The 20,995-nt window shown below is 38.6% G+C and overlaps 1 protein-coding gene across 1 annotated transcript in view; it reads right to left on the reverse strand.

Moving 5' to 3' along the window:
• The window catches only part of LOC126335818 (gustatory receptor for sugar taste 64e-like), a 94,487-nt gene extending 90,267 nt beyond the window's left edge, over window positions 1-4,220 (reverse strand). The window contains exon 1 of the mRNA XM_049999283.1: window positions 4,106-4,220. Coding sequence (XP_049855240.1) covers window positions 4,106-4,220 — 115 coding nt within the window. The remainder of the gene's footprint in view (window positions 1-4,105) is intronic.
• Between the last annotated feature and the right edge of the window lie 16,775 nt (window positions 4,221-20,995).

Below are 20,995 nucleotides of genomic sequence, written 5' to 3' on the forward strand. Positions count from 1 at the left end.
CTAACACTAAATAACCAGGAAACGGAAAGCTCTCTCTTTCATTTCCTACTGTACATCCATCATAGTTACCTGGACTCCACTCTTGAGAACTGATCGGGGGTTATATTGTGTACACTGTCATGACTGTACTCTGAAGCTTGTGTGGAATTTCAGATTAGTGTTCTCATTACAGCTGTTTGTAATTTATGCAGGTTCTTACTTGTATGTGGTATTAGAACACAAGCAGCGATGACAGATTTGGACTTTTGCATCTGTTATTGGCCAGTTTACAGTTTGACAATGACAATCAGTGTGACATTGGAGGTGGTGCTTCAAAGCTCACTTTGACAGCAGCTGGAGAGCTAGTGGCACTTGGAAATGTGGCAGCTGGAACAGATGTCCATGTTGGACAGGATGGTTAAGAGATTACTGACCAAACCACATGATCTGTGTGACGTCCCCTCTCCCCTTTTGTTGTCATTGTTGATGTTGAGCCGCTACTGCTACAACTCAGTCAGTGGAATGGAGACGCAATGTGCAGTGATGGTTGTCCCTGTCGGATAACGTAGAACAGCACCTGAAAATCTCTCAAGAAAATTGTTCCTCGCGTAATGTATGAAAATGCATTTGTGAGTCCGCACAGTCTTCTCTGTGATGTGAACTGCTGATTTTAATCATCTGTTACAGTTTTATGATGATTTGCTATGCCCGGTTAGTTAGTTATTGCAGTTTGAGTGAATCATTCATCACCGGTGTCGTTTCACACCACTGAAGTGAGGAAAAATTTATTTGCGGTTCAGTATCAGTAGTTGTTGTTACGTTGCTAGGCAAAATTGTTCACTATGGCACAACACAAGTCCAGAGATAATCTATAATGCTATCTTGCTTTAGTGTGCGTAATATTATTTCAGCAAAACACTCCTTTCAGTGCTCAATGTTCCTCATGTCACTCTTTCAATTAAAATGTTCACTGTTAATTAATTTTGATCATCAACTAACACACAGTTCAATTAATGATGGAACCAACACATGAGATTTCTGTTAGTGATGAACAATTTTTATTGTTCCTTCTTAGCAGTTAGTTTGTAATCATCACACCATACGCACACCGATGGATCAGATCAATTATGATTCTTTTCAGTTTGGTGACTGTGACAATTATGACAACTTTTACAATAGGCATATTTGTATTATCTTCATGTGGTCATATTAATGTTTCCTACTCAAGGCTAATCAGGTATTTCAGTCTTCAATACTATGTCCATTCTTCATTGTAAAGTCCAACAATAATATCTCCAATAATTAAAGTTCATTAACTCATCATACACTATCAGAATATCACTTCAGTTCAAGTTCTCAAATCAGAGTAACTGAGAACAAAGTCCGATCATTTCTATCACGCAATAGTACTTTTTTTTGAATAGAAACAATCTCGTAGCATTTCGTTTGTAGTACTATGACAAACAGTGCCCAGGTCCTGACTTGATAGAAAGCAAGCTAGCAAGCAACTAACATTTCCATGATCGAGCATTGTAGACACATTGAATTTCCTTATCACCATGTTTACAACTCTCTTTCACAATAAATGTTATCTCTGACTAACATATTACTTTGGGCTTAACTTTCATCATACTGATTTGAAGTTATTTCTGAGGCATTTGATAGCTAATTAAAAATAACCTTTCTTTCTTTCTACCTTTATATCATGACATACTCAGTAATTATTGAAATTGGTGTTCATCAAAACTTTAAGGTGTTACATTATCGTCAAAGTTGTCGTACTTGCCAGGATAACACTGTTCCCTACTTTAAATTATCATGACATTTGTATTTGGGTTTTCGGGTTTCTTGGGATGTTATATCTGCCAGCCCATCCTGCTCACCTTCTCCACCTGTGATAAGTCTGCAGAGGACTGGGACTCACTTACCCACCATCAAGGTAACAGATGCTCTTTTTCTGTTATTGATTACACCTGAAACATATTATTTGTTCAGCAAGTTGGCTCCACTTCAGGAAACCACTCATTTGATGGAATGTTGTTCTTACTGTTGTCTTATTATCATTGGAAAACTCATGTGTTTATTGGGTTGTGGAGTTTTATCAGTGCAGGAAGGAACCTCACCAAACATTCTGTGCTTAGGCAGTGGACTTGCAAGTCCTCATTCAAAACAGCTATTTTACCACTCGGCATAAAGTCCCGACAGTTTGGGTCCCAACAAAGAAATCTACCAACAGGCACTGCACTTTGATGACCCATCCTTGGAAGAAATATTTTCTATCACTCTGGCATTTGACCTAGAGGAAATCCTTAATTTTTATCTCAACAATGAAGCTCAGCAGGTAATTGACAACTTTCTTATTACTGTCTCGAGTTGACACTATCAGTGCAGATCCTGTTCTATGCCAAATGTGGCAGCATATCCTGTGGTGGTGGTCAGAACAACCTAAGTCTGAATACTGGACTCTGCTCATAATTATTTTGTGTTGCACCACAGACTGATTTTCATTGATTGCATGATCTTGTAGATGATGGAGCATGCTGTCCCATGGTTGGTCATTCCTGCATCCCTCTGGTGTGACATGCTTTGGCTGTTATGTTACAGCCAGTTGGGGGGGGGGGGGGGAGGGGGGGTCATCATGGATAAAGTTGCTTACTTGCTTCTGTGTCTATTGGCCAGAAATTGACCAAAAACTTGAATACTTACTATCCGCATGATCCAAGTGTTCAGGTCCCCAGATCACTCTTCAGGGGTGTTATTTGCCATAGCTGGCACCCACGCAGTCACAGGAACCCATCCAGCTGAGTATTGCAGGTCCCCGTTTGGAAGGATTTTGGTTTAGTCAATGGATAATCCCAATTCCCGTATATCATCAGCTGTCACTCCATGATGGCAGAGTCTATTGTTCATACCCTGATTCACATCTTTACCACTGAAGGTCTTCGCCACACTCTCATGATGGATAACAGATTGTGGTTCATCTTTCAAACCTTTCAGTAATTTTGTGCACAGCCGGCCGCTCTGACCGAGCAGTTCTAGGCGCTTCAATCCAGAAGCAAGCTGCTGCTGTGGTCACAGGTTCAAATCCTGTCTCGGGCATGGATGTGTGTGATGTAGTTAGGTTAGTTAGGTTTAAGTAGTTCTAAGTCTAGGAGACTGATGACCTCAGATGTCAAGGCCCATAGTGCTTAGAGCCATTTGAACCACTTAAACCATTTTGTGCACAGCATGTCATCCATCATGTCAAAGCACCCCCGTTTCACCCACAGTCCAGTGGGGAGGTGGAATGTTTTGTGCAGATCTGTAAAACATAGATCAAGAAGTACATAAAGGACGCTATGGCAGAAGATGTGCTCATGCTTTTTCTTACGTCTTACAGGTCTACACCTATTGACAAGAAGTGTGTGCTGGAGTTACTTCAAGGGCACCAGCTATGCATTTTGCTGCATCTCCTCCTGCCAACCCCTCACCTGCCTCCTACGGTGCTGTCACTGCAGTATGTGGCTGGTACCCCTGTTTGGGCTCACACCATTTGTTGTGATGAGCAGTGGGTTCCGGCAGTCACCCAGAAGCAGTGGAGTCAGTGCGCCTTCATGATACAGATGGGTGACAGGTGGGCGACCAGTCACTGCAAGCAGTTACGCCTACCCCACTAGCCCCTTGTGCACCTCCTGCACCACTCCAACTATTGGATCCTGGTCTTCTGCCTTCTACTCCCTCTCAGGCCACCTCCTGCCTCTTTGGTCTGGCTTCCAGTGTTGTGATCACCTTTGTCCCTAACACCCTCATCTGCTGTTTTTTCTAGCCCTCTCCAGGATTGTCTATGGCCAGAAACAGAAGAAGTCCCTCTGTGAGGGAGGGGAGCACCCGGTGGACCACTGGATCCACCTCAGCATGTTCCTACCCGCACCCCCAAGGAACTGGATATTCCCATGGATTCCATTTCTGCACCAGAGACCCCAGCAGTCATCTCTGGGTTGCACGGCCTCTGTTCATGGTGGAGTCATCATCATCAGGCCTATTTCCAGCCTCACACCTCAGCTGCCATCAACAGAGAGCTTCTGTCTACTCCATGCTCTGTGGACTCTGATACCTGCGGTTCCATGGACATCACTTTCCTCCATACCTTGCCGCAGCACATGATACAGCGGAGGGACATCTAGTTCACACTGACTTGCTGACTGCAACCCACCATGTTGCCACATGTCATGTACCAGCACCTCCGACTGCTGCCACAACATTCTGCAAGGTGCGGATGCAAGCTGTCAGTATTCAACTCACTCAGGGCCAGGCACCAGGCAGTGGCACTAAAGGCAGGACAGCACTGCATCGCGGCCTGAATGTGCCACCAATGAGCAGTGTCACCACCGCTCACTGACAAAAAACATATATCCCTGGAGCAGAGAGCTAGCTCTATGTCTGTTTCCCTCTTTCTCCCTCCCTCCCCCTCTCTCTCTCTCTCTCTCTCTCTCTCTCTCTCTCTCTCTCTCTCTCTCTCTCTTTCTCTCTCTATTCTGTCAAATGCCTGAATAACCACCCTTTTGCAATGCAGACCACTGTAAGATGTGTAGGAAGAATGTCTAGTGAGGTTCTGGAAGGCACTGACAGAGATGTAGAGCCATGTCGACTCCAGTGACGTGGCCAGCTTCACTAGGTTTCTTGTTCAAGGACCCATGGTGGAAACTGCCCGATCAATGTGGTCCTCCAGACTCTTGATTGGGTTTAAATCCAGGGGCTTTTGGAGGCAGGGAAGTATGATAAACTCTTCTTGGTGCTCTTTGAGCCATGCAAATACTCTGAGCTGTGTGACACATTGCGTTGTCCTGCTGGTAGATGTCATTGTGTTGACGAAAAATACAACACTTATAGTGTTGGTCACCAAGGATAGATGCATGCTTGTGTTGATCCATTGTGCCTTGCAGAATGATAAGATCACCCAGGGAAAGCCACAAAAACATTCCTCCAGCCTGGACACTTCCAGTGATTGCTGCAAGGTATTTGCCATATGTCAGATGGAACATAAAACAGGATTCATCTGAAAAGATCACCTGTCACCAGTCACTGAATATCCAGATGTGGTACTGGCTTGCAAATTCCAACCTATGTTCCCAATGAACAGCAGTCATGCTTGTGTTGATCCATTGTGCCTTCCAGAATGATACGATCACCCAGGGAAAGCCACAAAAACATTCCTCCAGCCTGGACACTTCCAGTGATTGCTGCAAGGTATTTGCCATATGTCAGATGGAACATAAAACATGATTCATCTGAAAAGATCACCTGTCAACAGTCACTGAATATCCAGATGTGGTACTGGCATGCAAATTCCAACCTATGTTGCCAATGAACAGCAGTCAGCATGGGTGCATGAAAAGGCGCCTGCTGCAGAGGCCGATAAGCAGCAATGTTCATTGAACAGTCATTGAACTTTAACCACAGGGACACATGAACAGTTTACAAACTTAGCCATTTTGGAAATTCTTCCACCCTTGGACCAAAAGCCAATGATCATGCTGACATTAAACAAATTGCTTCATTTCCATATTACAATAATGACTGCACTGTTTTCCACATCCCCCCTACATGCTTTATATACCCTCCACTGCTAGAGCTGCCACCTGCCATCAGTGAGTGCTAATTGCACATTGACATCAAACATTTGTGGTGTCCACATTAATGTGACTGGACATTATAAATTATACAGCAGCTTCACATGCTACAATATGTCATCTCTTTTCTTTAAATTATTAAAGACACATTCAGGCAAGTGGCATGTGTTCTGTTATTATTAACTGGCATATCTTGTAGAATCATTTTTCAGGATCTACATCTACATCTACATCTACATCTACATGGGTACACTGCAAATAACATTTAAGTGCCTGGCAGAGGGTTCACCAAACCACCTTCACAAGTCTCTATTATTCCAATCTCGTATAGCATGTGAAAAGAATGAACACCTATATCTTTCAGTATGAGCTATGATTTCGCTTATTTTATCATGGTGATCATTTCTCCCTATGTAAGTTGGTGTCACCAAAATATATTCGCATTCAGAGGAGGAAGTTGGTGATTGGAATTTTGTGGGAATATTTTGTCGCAATGAAAAAGTCTTCGTTTTAATGATGTCCAGCCCAAATCCTGTATCATTTCAGTGACACTCTTTCCCATATTTCATGATAGTATAGAACATACTGCCCATTGAAATTTTTTGACGTACTCAGTCAGTCCGATCTAGTAAGGACCCACACCATGCAGCAGTATTCTAAAAGAGGATGGATAAGTGAAGTGTAGACAGTCTCCTTAGTAGATCTGTTACATTTTCTAAGTGTCCTGCCAATAAAGCGTAGTCTTTGGTTAGCCTTCCCACAAAATTTTCTGTGTGTTCCTTTGAATTTAAGTTGTTCGTAATTGTAATTCCTAGGCGTTTAGTTGAATGTATGGCCTTTACATTTGACTGATTATCATGTAACTGAAGTTTAACAGATTCCTTTCAGCACTCATGTGGATGATCTCACACTTTTCATTATTTAGGGTCAACTGCAAATTTTTGCACCATTCAGATACCTTCTGTAATTCTTTTTACAATTTGTTTCGATCTTCTGATGACTTTATCTGTTGATAAATGACAGCACCATCTGCAAACAACTTAAGACAGCTGCTCTGATTGTCTCCCAAATTGTTTATATAGATAAGAAACAGCAAACAGTCTATAACACTACCTTGTGGAATGCCAGAAATCACTTCTGTTTTATTGATGACTTTCCGTCAATTACTATGAACTGTGACCTCTCTGACAGGAAATCACAAAATCAGTCACATAACTGAGACCATATTCCATAAGCACACAACTTCATTACAAGCCAATTGTGTGGTATAGTCTCAAAAGCCTTCAACAAATCCAGAAATATGGAACCAATCTGAAATTCCTTGTCAATAGCACTCAACATCGCATGTGAATAAAGAGCTAGTTGTCATTCACAAGACCAATTTTTCTAAGTTCATGTTGACTTCATGTAAATAGACCATTTTCTTTGAGGTAAATCATAATGTTTAAACACAATATATGTTCCAAAATCCTGCTGCATATCACCATTAATGATATGGGCCTGTAATATAGTGGATTACTCCTACTACCTTTCTTGAATACTGGTGCAACCTGTGCAACTTTCCAGTCTTTGGGTACAGATCTTTTGTCAAGCAAATGATTATATATGATTGTTAAGTATGGAGCTAATGCATCGGCATACTCTGAAAGGAACCTAACTGGTATACAGTCTGGACCAGAAGACTTGCTTTTATTAAGTGATTTAAGTTGCTTCACTACTTCGAGGATGTTTACTTCTATGTTACTCATGTTAGCAACTGCTCTTTATTTGAATTCTGGAATATTTACTTCATCTTCTTTTGTGAAGGCATTTTGGAAGGCTGTGTTTAGTAAGTCTGCTTTGGCAGCACTGTCTTTGATGGTATCTCCATTGCTGTTGCATAGAGAAGGCACTGATTGTTTCTTGCCACCAACATATTTCAAATATGATCAGAATCTCTTTGGATTTTCTGCCAAGTTTTGAGACACAGTTTCATTGTGGAAACTATTATAAGTATCTTGCATTGAAGTCCATGCTAAATTCTGAGTTTCTATAAAAGACCATCAATCTTGGGGATTTTGCATCTGTTTAAATTTGGCATTTTTATTTCATTGTTTCTGCAACAGTGTTCAGACCCATTTTGTGAACCAAGGAGGATCAGCTCAGTCATTTGTTGATTTAGTTGGTATAAATCTCTCAACTGCTGCTCATACTATTTCTTTGAATTCAAGCTACATCTGGTCCACACTTACGTTATTAATTTGGAAGGAGAGGAGATTATCTCTCAGGAAGGTGTCAAGTGAATTTTTATCTGCTTTTTTGAATAGGTATATTTTTCACTTATTTTTGGAAGATTTGGGGGTTACAATATTCAATCTCACTACATCAGCCCTGTATGATGATTAGTTATAAGAGACTATCTTGCTGGGAGCTGATTTACAAGGTTTTGACTGTACTGTCTCGGACAGAGCCCTGCTTTCCTGAGTAAGCCCTACACATCTGAAGTGTTGCAGGTTCCCCAGAGGTTATGCGCTAACATCTATTCTGTCCCAGCAGCCATACATCTCATCAGCATGCAGCACACCTTGAGATGAGCTTTTATTTATTTATTTCTTAGTAAAAAAATATTGGTTTGTACCATCCTCATGAGATGCACAGTAATCTAAGTTTCCTGCTCCTTGTGACATACAGAATGTTTCACTGCTGCACAGTGGTCATGAAAGCAGGCACAGAGCTTATCGTTGAAGAGAACTTGAGCTCACCAATGCCCAGCTCAGGAGGTCTGGGTTCATCAAGCTCATATCCACCTAGTAAACACAGAGTTCCCTGAGCTGTTCACCGTTTTGGCACAATGCAGGAGGCATATGTGGGTCACTTAATGCCACAGTTGGTGAATGCTGACCCTCATTAGGGCAGTGTGCAGTTCACAGCTGTCTCATGTTTTAGTACAAGGAATAAACACCATCATTTACTTACTTGAAACAGCTCTGGTATATTTTTCTTTGAGTCGTCAGTCATCTGACGGGTCTGATGTAGCCCACTATGAATTCCTCTCCTGTGCCAACCTTTTCATCTCAGGGTAGCACTTGCTATCTACATTCTCAACTATTTGCTGAATGTATTCCAATCTCTGTCTTCATTTACAACTTTTACACTCTACAGCTCTTTCTAGTACCATGGAAGTTATTCTGTGATGCCTTGACGGATTTTCCACCATCCTGACTCTTCTTCATGTCAGTGTTTTCCATATATTTCCTTCCTCACTGATTATCTGGAGATCCTTCTCATTCCTTACCTTATCAATCCTTCTAATCTTTAACAGTCTTCTGTAACAACACATCTCAAATGCTTCAGTTATCTTTTCTATTTTTCCCACAGTTCATGTTTCACTACAATGCTGTGCTCCAAACATACAATCTCAGACATTTCTTCCTCAAATTAAGACCAGGAATGCCCTCTTTGTCAGTGCTAGTGTTTTTTTATGTCCTCCTGGCTTTATTTGTCATGGGTTATTTTGCTGCCTGGGTAACAGAATTCCTTAACTGCATCTACTTTATGATCACCAATTCTGATGTTAAGTTTCACACTGTTCCATTTCTGCTACTTCTTATTACTTCCATCTTTCTTTGATTTTACTCTCAGTTCATGTTTGTACTTATTAGACTGTTCACTCAATTCAACAACTAATGTAATTCTTCTTCACTTGTGCTAAGGATAGCAGTCTATCAGCAAATCTTATCACTGATATCCTGCCACCTTGAATTTTAATCCCACTCCTGCACTTTTCTTTTGTTTCGATCATTGCTTTTTCAGTGTATAGATTGAATAGTAGAGGTGAAAGACTACAACACTGTCTTACTCCCTTTATAATCAAAGCACTTTGTTCTTGGTCTTCCAGTTTTATTTTACCCTCCTGGTTCTTGTGTATATTGTACATTATCCATCTTTCAGCATGGCTTACTGCAGTTTTTCTTAAAATTTTGAACATTTTGCACCATTTTGGATTATTGAATGCTTTTTTCAGGCCCTCAAATACTTGGAACGTGTCTTGATTTCTCTTCAGCCTTGCTTCCATTATAAACTGCATGTCAGATCTGCCTCTCTGGTGCCAAACTGATCATCATCTAACAGATCCTCAATTTTCTTTTCCTTTCTTCTGTACATGTTAAGACCATGCTGTGTTGTGAAAATTAATCCTAAGCAAGCATCAGCATTTTTGCCTAAAGTGACAACAATTTGTCGGCACATATGTCTGTGCAACTTTTTCTGAGGGTAACTGGTTGTCTGTGGTATATAGGGTGTTACAATTTGTGCATCTGTATGCTGTTTCATATGGACCTGGTGGCTATAAATGATGAGTCACAGGTAACAAATAAGTTTAATAATCATTTCTTAAATCTAGTAGAAAATATAGTGACAAACAGTTCAAGAGAAAAATCACAGCAGTATGTTGAAAAAGTAACACTCATAAAATTCAGTCACACGAATGTATCAACAATTGCTTCTTTTAAAATCAAGGAAATAATACATTCTCTCTAAAATAAAAGCTCATATGGCTTTTGATGATATTTCCAATGGAGTGCTAAAGATTTGTTTCCATATGACAAGCCCGGTCTTACCTGAAACATGTAATGGATCATTAACTCAAAGCATTTTTCCAGAGATATTGAAATATGTTGTTGTCAAACCCCAATCTAACAAAGGTGATAGAAGACGTGTTAGTAACTACTGACCTGTTTCATTACTGATATCATTTTCCAAAGTTTTTTAGAAGGTGATGTATTCTATGATAGTATCCCACCTCGCCAATAACAATATCCTCAGAAAATCACCATTTGGGTTTCAGAAGACTTGCTCTACTGAGAATGCCATTCACATGTTCATTCACCACATTTTGCAAGCATTAAGCAATAAATAGTGCCTATTAGATTTTCTGTGATGTATCTAAGACATTTGACTGTGTGGATCACAGCATTCTCCTAGATAAACTGAAGTTTTATGGGATTGATGGTGTAGCCAAGCAATGAATAATGTCATATTTAACCAAAAGAATGCAGAAAGTTGTACTTAGTAAATCAATATAGCCTAAGGAGAAACAATGTATAGGGTTGCCCAAGACTCCATCTTAAGCCAGCTATTGTTCCTCATATATGCAAATGATCTTCTGTCTCATAAACAACAAGCAGAATTGGTTCTTTTTGCAGATGACACTGGTACTGCAATCAGTCCAAGTATACATACAGAAACAGAAGAAATTCTAAACAATGTTCTGAAAAGTATCATTGAATGGTTTTCTGTGTATGGTCTCACTCTCAGTTTTAAAAACACACAAAATATTCAGTTCTGCACATCCAGAGGTAGTACACCAATGGTAAGTGTAACACATGGTGAGGAAATAATCAGTAGGGTGGAAACTTCAAAATTCTTAGGTGTCCATATTGATGTGAATTTAAACTGGGAAAAGCTCATTTTGGAACTCCTCAAACAACTTATTTCAGCCACATTTGCACTTAGAATCATTCCAAATCTTTGGGAGAGACAAATAAGTAAGCTGACTTATTTTGCAACTTTTCATTCAATAATGTCAAATGGAATAATGTTCTTTGGAAACTCATCTTTAAGAAAGAAAGTCTTCATTGTTCAAAAATGTATTACGAGAATATAGGTGGTCACCCATGTTCTTCTTATAGACATCTGTTTAGGGAATTGGGTATTCTGAGTGATGGTTCACAGTACATTTATTTGTTCAAGAAGTTTGTTGTGAATAATCCACTACAGTTCAAAAGGAACAATGATGTACATAACTACAATTCCAGAAGGAACAACTACATTATTATTCCACATTAAGCTTCTCTTTAGCACAAATAGGGGAGCACAGTGCTGTAGCCAAAATTTTTGACTGCTTACCCAGTGATATAAAATGTCTGACAGGCAGCAAAGTAAAATATTAAAACAAACTTCTGACAACTCCAGTCTGTAGAATAATTCCTATTGTTATAATGTATAAAAGATGGTGGGTAGATTTGCTAACTCACATTTGTATGTTGGTATATTAAACAAACAAACAAAAATGTTAAAAATGTTCAGCAAGATTAATTTGTGATGTAAATGTAAAATGACTCATTCCACATTACTACAATTTATCTTGCAAAATGATTCCTGCAACATAGAACATAAAACACTGACTAACTAAAATCTGATAGCACAGGCTTGAAGTGCTGTAGGCTAAACGATTGCAGCCATATCTCTGCAGCCTGTGCTCTATCGCCTGATTCACACTATATCTCCTGTGTTGCCAATTGAGTTCATCACACCCTATATTAACATTCTGTCAGTCATTTACAGAGTGTCATAAAACATGTAAAATGGCACCCATTACCTATGGCCTTTTTTTCCAGTACTGTTCTGCATTGTAAGAATTTACCACAGATGAATCACAGATAAATCTTAATGTACATGTTGGTAACACGTGCCACAATCAGTTATGGGCAGTTAATATGGTGAAGCATCAGATGATTCCTAGGAGACAATGCTGCAATTATAACACAATATACATTCAGTGACAGAAAGTAAAAGATATAATTTTGTAATGAAAAGTGATTTGGGTATGATCAAACTATTTTTGCTTAAAAACATTTTCCTGTGGCATCTGTAATTAGTGCCTTACAACGTAACCTAGACCTTGGTCTATGCTACGACCAGTATGTCACCAAAACCAATAAGACATATTTGTTGGCTTCACCAATTGTACCAAACTTTCAATCTAATCCAGACTTAGGCTACAATACAGATCTGTCTGTCACTGTGTTGTATTTCATATTCAATTATTAACACCTTTTTCAATGTAGCAAGTAATTGCAAAAGTAGTGTTTATCAGGTGTGATCAGAAAGCAACAGAAATGTTTGTGTTTCATAATGAATCTTTATTTATTCACCAACATCAACTCTGCCCCCTTCAAAGAGGCCCACTCAGATATAATACACTTGTGCTAGCACTTTTTCCAGTCTTGAAAGCACTTCTGGAACTCTCTTTTTGATATGGTGTTCAGCTCCTTCAGTGATTCTGTTTTTATCTCATCAATGGTAGCAAAATGATGTCCTTTCATGATTCTCTTCAGACTCGGGAAAGGAAAGAAGTTGCAGGGGGTCATGTCTGTTGAATACAGTGGCTGAGGCAAATATAATGGTTTTCTTTTTTGGCAAAAAATTTTGAACAAGCATTGAGGAGTTAGTGGGAGCATTACCATGCTGCAATTTCCACAAGTGGTTTTACTACAGTTCTGGTTGTTTTCTTCAGATTGCTTGATACAAATGGCACATAGCTTCCAGGTAGTATTTCTTATTGATTGTACAACCATAAGGCAGGAACTAGTCATGTATTGATCCATTGTAATCAAAGAAATCTGTGAGAAGAACTTTCGCATGTGATTGAAGAATCTTGACAGGTGATTGCTCTTCAAGCAATTTTCACTGGGACGATTGATCCTTGGTTTCAATATCATATACATATGACCATCTTTTGTCACCTGTTATAAACTTCATTAGAAGTCCTGAATCATTGTCAATTTCATTCAGCAATTCCTGAGCAGTGTCTACATGACATCACTTTTGGTCATCATTCAACAGTTTCGGAACTAATTTTTCTGCTACATGTTTCATGCCCAAAACATCCACAAAAAAATTGCTTGGCATAAGCCAAAGTATACACTGACATCGTCAGCAACCTATCTTATTGTGATTTGGTGATTTTCCTGAACCATTTTCTTTGCTTGTTCCACATTGTCATCAGTAATTGATGTACTAGGGCACGCATCACGGCCGTCATCTTCAATGTCGTCTCCAGTCTCTTTCAAATGTTTGCACTATTTGTAAACTCTGTCTTATTCATAGTAAATTCACCAAAAGCCAAATTCAAAATTTCTAATGTGGTGCGGACTTTATTCCATTTTTCAAGCAAAATTTAATGCAAATTTTTTGATCCATCTTTATCTTTCTCAAAAGTAAAAATCCACCAAGCTCTTGAAAACACATAAACTATTTTTTTGACTGTCTACAACAAATTAAATGTTCAGAACTCTTGAAAATGCAAACATATGTTAGGAAAATGTGTACAAACAAGATAAAAAAGAAATTTGGAAATCAGGTGCAATAAAACCCACAACATTAAAAAAATTCCAATCACCTTTTAATGATACCTCACACATCATTAGTAAAAAGGTCAGTATGAGGCAAACAGAAACAGTGAAACAGATGTCCTGTATACAACATAGTCAGTTTGTCTTTTTGTCATATAAACATTACCTTGTTAAGAACATTCAGTTGTTACTCAATAACAGATAGTCATAACATTTGGTAACACTACTTACCATATGGACCGTGACACTAAAAGTTTTGATCTGAGCAGTGAAAAGAAAAGGCAAGGAGGTTATGGCATGCACAGTATTGTGGTTTGATTGCATGTTGTACAATTTCAGCAAGATTACAATAAAACTAGTTACTTATTATCAATGTAACATGAGTTTTTATTTAAACACTGCTTTACCCGGCTAATGACCATTATTTTGTTAAAGAAATCTCCACCTGGGAATGTGTAGCAATGCTGTCTGTCAAGCAGTGTAAATGGCACTAAGTTGCAGACCATTTATCAAATTTAATGCTACTGTTATTTGAGTTGGCAGAACTTTCCTTTAAGCAAAATGAACAGTTTTGTCACATGACACTACATGAGTACAACACTAATGTATTTTTCCTGTGAAAATATTTCATAAAAGTTGTTATGAAATAACCAGGCTTCATACATCAGCAGATAAGAATTTATGTCACATAAGATGCTATTTGCACTATATTTAAAGATTATTCACAATCTAAGTTGAGTTTATTTCCTCAAAGTGGGTTCTGGGCCACCAATACACAATTATTATTGCAATTATGACCAACAACATTTATGTCCATATAGAAAATCAATTTAAAACTACCGCTGCAATATTTCACTAAGATGGTGGCTAACATAAGACAATTACTTATCGATTCTGCTTCAGGCCCTGTTTTACTACTAACAAATAATATATATTAAATCTTTTTGTACCTTCACTATGTGCATTAACATTTGAAAATATTTCTCAATGTTAATCACTTATTATTCAGCATTTACCAATAAACTGTACTGTAGATGAATAGCACCAATGGGTATGCTCCTTCATAGCTGAGCAGAAAACTTAACATTTATACAGGACAAGAATTACAATAAAATAAAACTTTAAACAAAGAAGATTCATTTCAATCACACAGAAACTCTATTTTTCAGATATTAATTAACAGCATAATACAGTTTCCTACAGACTTCTGTGTTATAAGGCATCAATCACATATTATAATTACAACAGTTTGAACAAGAAGAAGAATTATTCTAGAAGAATAACAGATAACAAAAGATGAAAATTTCCATTATCTTTTTCCATGAGTATTGTCTGGGATATTATTTTCACAGAAAATTAAATTATGTCACTGACAATAGTTGTTTATTATTATTTTAGTATCGATGAAGTCCTTTTTTAGTAATATCACGAGAATGTTCTCTCAAATTCCACACACAGTGCTGTAGTGAATATTGTTGTGAATAAGATATAGGTGTGGATATTACAAGATGGTGACTGATTCCCTCATAAACATTAAATAAATGTCAGAAACACATCAGATTTCGTGTCACTGTTATAAGTCTAGAGCTGACACAGCCTCAACCAAAAAGGTTGATACCCACTTGACAGAATGAGAAAGTCCCTGAACAAATTGTCTTTTTTTTTTCAGTCTTCCAGCAAAACACACTGTAGTCCTTCTTGAATAAGTCATGATTATTTTTAAAAATATTTATTTTCCTATACAAATACACATTATCCAAAGCATCAAGTGCACTGTTTTAATTTGTGTGCTGCTTCTGAGTTGACACATTCATTCACTTGCTTGCTGGGTGAAAGTGGTGAGCTGTTTACTGTTGGTATTTGTAGCTAAACCAATATTTTAAACTGTGGAACATTGCAAGTGCACCTGCAATTAAAACTGTTGCATCATTTACATGTGTTTTGGACTTGAATGACAACTACTTTGCCATGTCCATGAAATAAATAGCATCTGCACTGTGAAAATCACTGTAAGGGTTAAAATAAAGTTGTATAACATGATTGGTTGGGAGAGCCCAAGGGTGGGTTCAGCCAACTAATTGGAAAAGTTTTTTCTATACTTCACATATCCAGGCACCTTTCCTTCACAAAGTTTGAGATTTGTATGTTAAGTGAACCTGATATGTGTTGAGAGGATGAAACCCGGCACTGGCACAAAGCTACTTTTCTTCAATAGCACCAATGGGGCTGCCGAGCTTACGGGAACAATGGATGAATCACCCTCAACAGTGTCACATGCCCTAGCTTCATAAGACAATGTGAAGAGGTTTGTAATATAATCCAGGACATTGTCACAAAAAGTCTGGTGATCAGGAACTGTACACCACCACCCAGTGCTGATCTCTTAACAAAAATAGTGGGGAGGGGGGGGGGGGGGACTCAACTAAAGATGATTCCATAAGTTGGAGTGTCACTTAGACTGTTGCACATATACTTGGATTAGCCTTCTTACATCAGCTGGCCTCAGCACGTCTATGTTTTGATCCACACTTTGATGTAATCCTCGTGGTTCCACAGATGTACCATAAGTCCCAAAATTGTAATGAACATAAAGATGAGAGCTGTGAAACAAAGCATAAGTTCATTCTGCTGTGCTGAAGCCCCTTTCATGGTCCAATGTGCTCACAAGCAATGCATAAACAAAAACGAAACCTGGTGTCAGGTTTTCAGGAATATTGTCGCATTGTTGATTATAAACTCTCTGTAATCTTATCTTACATTTGGAAAAGAAATAAGAAAATGATTATACATTTTTCTTAGATTTTCTTGCCCTTCTAGCCAAGGACTCACAACATCACAGGGCCATATTTTACTGTCCAAAATATCAATCTCTTTCATGAAGGTTTTTAATTCTACATTGTCATTCAAAATTGGACTTTGCCTGAAACTGACACTAAGGCTCTAACAGAACTGTAGTACTTGAATAGTCATTCTGTTTGATACTCTTCTGGGAACCAGTGAAACATCTTTGAAGCACCTTCCTGAAAAGACTTTATCTGCTTCCTTGAGGCAAGCATGTGACATTTCTTTCAATCATTCAGTGGCTCTTATTGACTTTGTAATTGTACTATGTGAAGAGGGAATAAAAGCAGTGCACTTTTGGATCTACTGTGAGAGGGTAATAATCTCTTCACAAGCATTATAAAGCAGTGCAATGTTGTACACAAAGTCGGGGCTTGACAGTGCTTTCCATAATCCCTTGAACTCTTCCCTTACATGAGATTTCTAGTTATGTCATTCAAACATCTACAGAAACAAGCATTCAAAGCCTGGCAGGACCTTCATAACGTTTGGACTGCTGTAAAGCTCAAGGGTACTCAATGCACTGAGGGTTCTGTCAATATCTTTTTAAGTTCTGCACATCACTCTGCTGCAACAGCAGACAGTTCATACTGATTCTTTGGAGATTGATGGTACAATGCATAAAGCTCATTTTTAAAAAAAATATGATTGGCAACAGGAACCTCTTCAATTGCATCAGCAATCCCTAATTCAATTTGGTGGCACAAACATTGTTCTTAAGTCATTCTATATAAAACACATAAGTTCATACCTCACATTATGCTAGCATCAGTGCTGCATGCTCCAGTCAGGTTGTCATTCAAATAACTTGAGGAGAAACCATGCTTTGAGAGCTATTTTAAAAATTCAACTTCTATTGTTTCTGCATCTCTTTCCTAAAGTTCTATGTTATCCAAGAATAATGTATTTACACTACCATCACTTATTTCTGATCTTAAATATGCCATTAAAACTGATTGTGAAGCCATGGATGTAGAACCATCAATTAATACAGAGATTTTGGAATCAGTTGATATCATGTATGAACAGAGCTTCTTCCTCATGACAACTGCAATACATTCTATGTTGGCACAACTGAGTTGACTCTGTTGTGTTTTGCCCATGTGGAAACCATTTTGAAATTGCAAATCCAAAAATATGCTCTTTGTGAAACACTTTCTTTGTACTTCCCAAAATATCTTTCTGCTATTTAACTACAAGGTTTTCTAGAACATTGTCTTTTTTTTTTTTTTTGCTTGTCTGCATGCAATTAAATGGGCTTTAGAAATCCTAAGTATATGAATCTCTTTTCTCAGTGATGTTAAATGAGCTTGCCCACTTCCAAAAATGGAACCCACCAAAATGCTACTCTAATCTTTTAAAATGTATATTTCCTATGATTCATTCACTCCTATATTCTGTATTCTGAACATCTTCACATTTTCCCTATACGCCAACCACTCATATTTTGCCTTAAATTCTCTCCATATACTGTCATTCCAACAAACAGGATAATTAGGTGTGTTTTTGGGACTCCAAATAACAAGGAATTATTTCTGATGATTGGCTTTTATGTACAACAATACATCTTGCAGTGCTACTATTCATATGTGACATAGATGGTCTGTTATAAGTTTCATGTTTCTTTGAACTCACGGACCTTCTTTTGTAGCTGAAACCCTGGAGCTTTTTAAAAAAGAAAAAAGAAAAAAAAAGACAAATGGGAAAAAAAGTAAATAAACTGTTCTCTATTTCGAAAGCAATCTCCATATCTGTTAATACATTTATCCCACTGTGAGAGAAAAATTGTCAAAAGCCTTCATGGAAAAATGTCTGCTGTTATTTATGAAACCATGAATGTACCCAGACTGTATTTCTTCATCTCAAGCAAATCAACATCCACAAATATTTCTCTTCAGTGCTCCAAAAATATGGATATCACATGGGGAGAGGTTGGGTTCATACAGTACCCACGCACCACATGGACAGTGTTCTATTTTATTTCATTGATTTTCTGGCCCATTTACCAATGCTGAGTTGACTTTACAGATGATATGGTCTATGTGGTGCAATTCAGCGTTAAGAATAATTTAATTAAGGGGGATTATGACAGTGAATTGCTGTAGTAAGAAAATAGTCACCACACAAAGTAATAAAGGGATGGTGTATGCTAAGAAAAAAAAAAGACAGCTTTCCCCCTCCAGTACAGCCCAGCCACCAAACCAACTCCTCTTTGCTGAAAAGGCAAAGAAAAGATTTACATCAGTGCAGGATATACCTGGGAGGTTACCCATCGAAGTACCATTACTTAACTTCAGTGATTTGATGGGAACTGATGTATCAAATGAGGCAAGACCTCTCCAGACTGTTGCCCCTGCAACTACTGAAAAGGCTGCTGCCCCTCTTCAGGAACCACATGTTTGTCTGACCTCTCAACAGATACCCCTCCATTGTGGTTGCACCTACGGTACGGCTATCTACGAGGGTCAGTCAAAAAGTAATGCCTCCCATTTTTTTTCTACTTAAAAAAATTAAGTTAAGTGAAAAATTTGAATTTGGCGCCATTCCTCAAACCTTCTTCTGCAATCCACTGCAGTAGTAACTTTCTGTGTCAACAGGTGGCAGCACAGCAGAAGTTTGTAAGATGGCCGACATCGATGTTCGTTTGAGACAGCGTTGTGTGATTGAATTCTTGAATGCAGAAGGTGAAACGCCCATACACATTCATGAAAGACTGAAGAAGGTGTATGGTGTTGTGACAGTGGATGTCAGCACTGTTAGACGATGGGTTCGTCGTTGTAAGGAAGCTGAAGGGCAAACACCGTTGACTGAGGAAAAGCGGAGCGGCAGGCCGGTGAGTGCAGTGACTCCACACAACATTCAGCAAGTTGATGACATCATTCGTGGTGACCGTCGGGTGACTGCAGATGAAGTGTGTCGCATTATTTCTCTTAGTAAAGGCAGTGTGATCACGATTATTAAACAATTGGGGTACTCAAAAGTTTGTGCACGGTGGGTTCCAAGAATGTTAACCGATCAGAATAAAGAGGCAAGGAAAACAATAGCCTCCCAACACTTGCAGCGCTTCCGTTTGGAGGGAGATGAGTTTCTGAAAAAAATTGTGACCGAGGACGAAACATGGGTGCATTTTTTTGAACCCGAATCAAAGAGGCAGTCAATGGAGTGGCGTCACACAAGCTCGCCGAGGAAGAACAAATTCAAAACTGTGTGATCGGCAGGGAAAGTTATGGCAACAGTTTTCTGGGATACAGAGGATGTGATTCTGGTTGATTTTTTGGAGCAGGGATGCACAATAAATTCTGTTCAATACGTCACAACCCTCAAAAAACTTAAAGCACGTCTTCAGCGAGTTCGCCCAACAAAATCAATGGCAGATGTTCTTCTTTTGCATGACAATGCAAGACCACACACCAGTCGTCACACCTCTGACGAGATTGTCAAAATTGGATGGGAAGTTTTGCCTCATCCCCCATACAGCCCTGACCCTGGCACCATCAGACTTCCATCTGTTCGGGCCACTAAAAGAAGCTCATCGTGGGATTCATTTTGAAGATGAGGAGGCCGTCAAAACATCCGTGCGTCAATGGCTTAGGAAGCAGAGCTGTGATTTTTACCGTGCTGGGATACATGCCCTTGTTCAAAGATGGACCAAAACTGTAGAGATGGGCGGAGATTACATTGAAAAATGACAAAATGATCCTCAATGTTGTGGTTTTCAACCTATGTAATTGCATTTAAATTTCCTGACAATTAAACGTAGAAAAAAAAATAGGAGGCATTACTTTTTGACTGACCCTCGTATATCGTTAAGGCACACCAAGGTACATGGTTCATGGGGGGGGAAGGAAGACTAGGTGGCAGATACTATTACCAATGTGAGGAACATTATGCAGAAGTTAATAGTACATCACAAAGACTTCTGTTAACTGTCAACAAGTCCATATTGTGATGGTACACACAATATATACATGAATGAGTCAAACACATTGCAAGAGTTGTGAAAGAGAAGCTCATGTCCCAGAACAATCATATTTATATTATCGCATGAAAATCACAATCAAAAGTCCAAATACAAAGGCATGGTCATCAAAGACACACAATGCTTAGCACTAAAATCATGTTTGTTTCCAACATCAATATAAAGCCAGAACAAAACTGAACAACTCTTGTACAGAGAGTGCTGCCATTTATACAAACATAGAATATTCCAGAATATACAGCTTTAAGATATTTGAGAATCTTCCAGAAACAATAATTAATTCATTCCTAAATAACAAATAACTGTTGATAGTCACGTCTGAACTGGCTCCCCATAGCTCGTCAGCCATCTATGTTAACGTTGCTAGCCCCACAACACAAAGCAATTTGAACAATCTTTTCAGTTATCCCACATGAGATTTTTAGTCTTTGTACTTTGAAGCAGATAAGAGACACAGAAAATTAAAATTGTGA

This window comes from Schistocerca gregaria, chromosome 2 (genome assembly GCF_023897955.1).
Source record: "Schistocerca gregaria isolate iqSchGreg1 chromosome 2, iqSchGreg1.2, whole genome shotgun sequence".
NCBI classification, from domain to species: domain Eukaryota; kingdom Metazoa; phylum Arthropoda; class Insecta; order Orthoptera; family Acrididae; genus Schistocerca; species Schistocerca gregaria.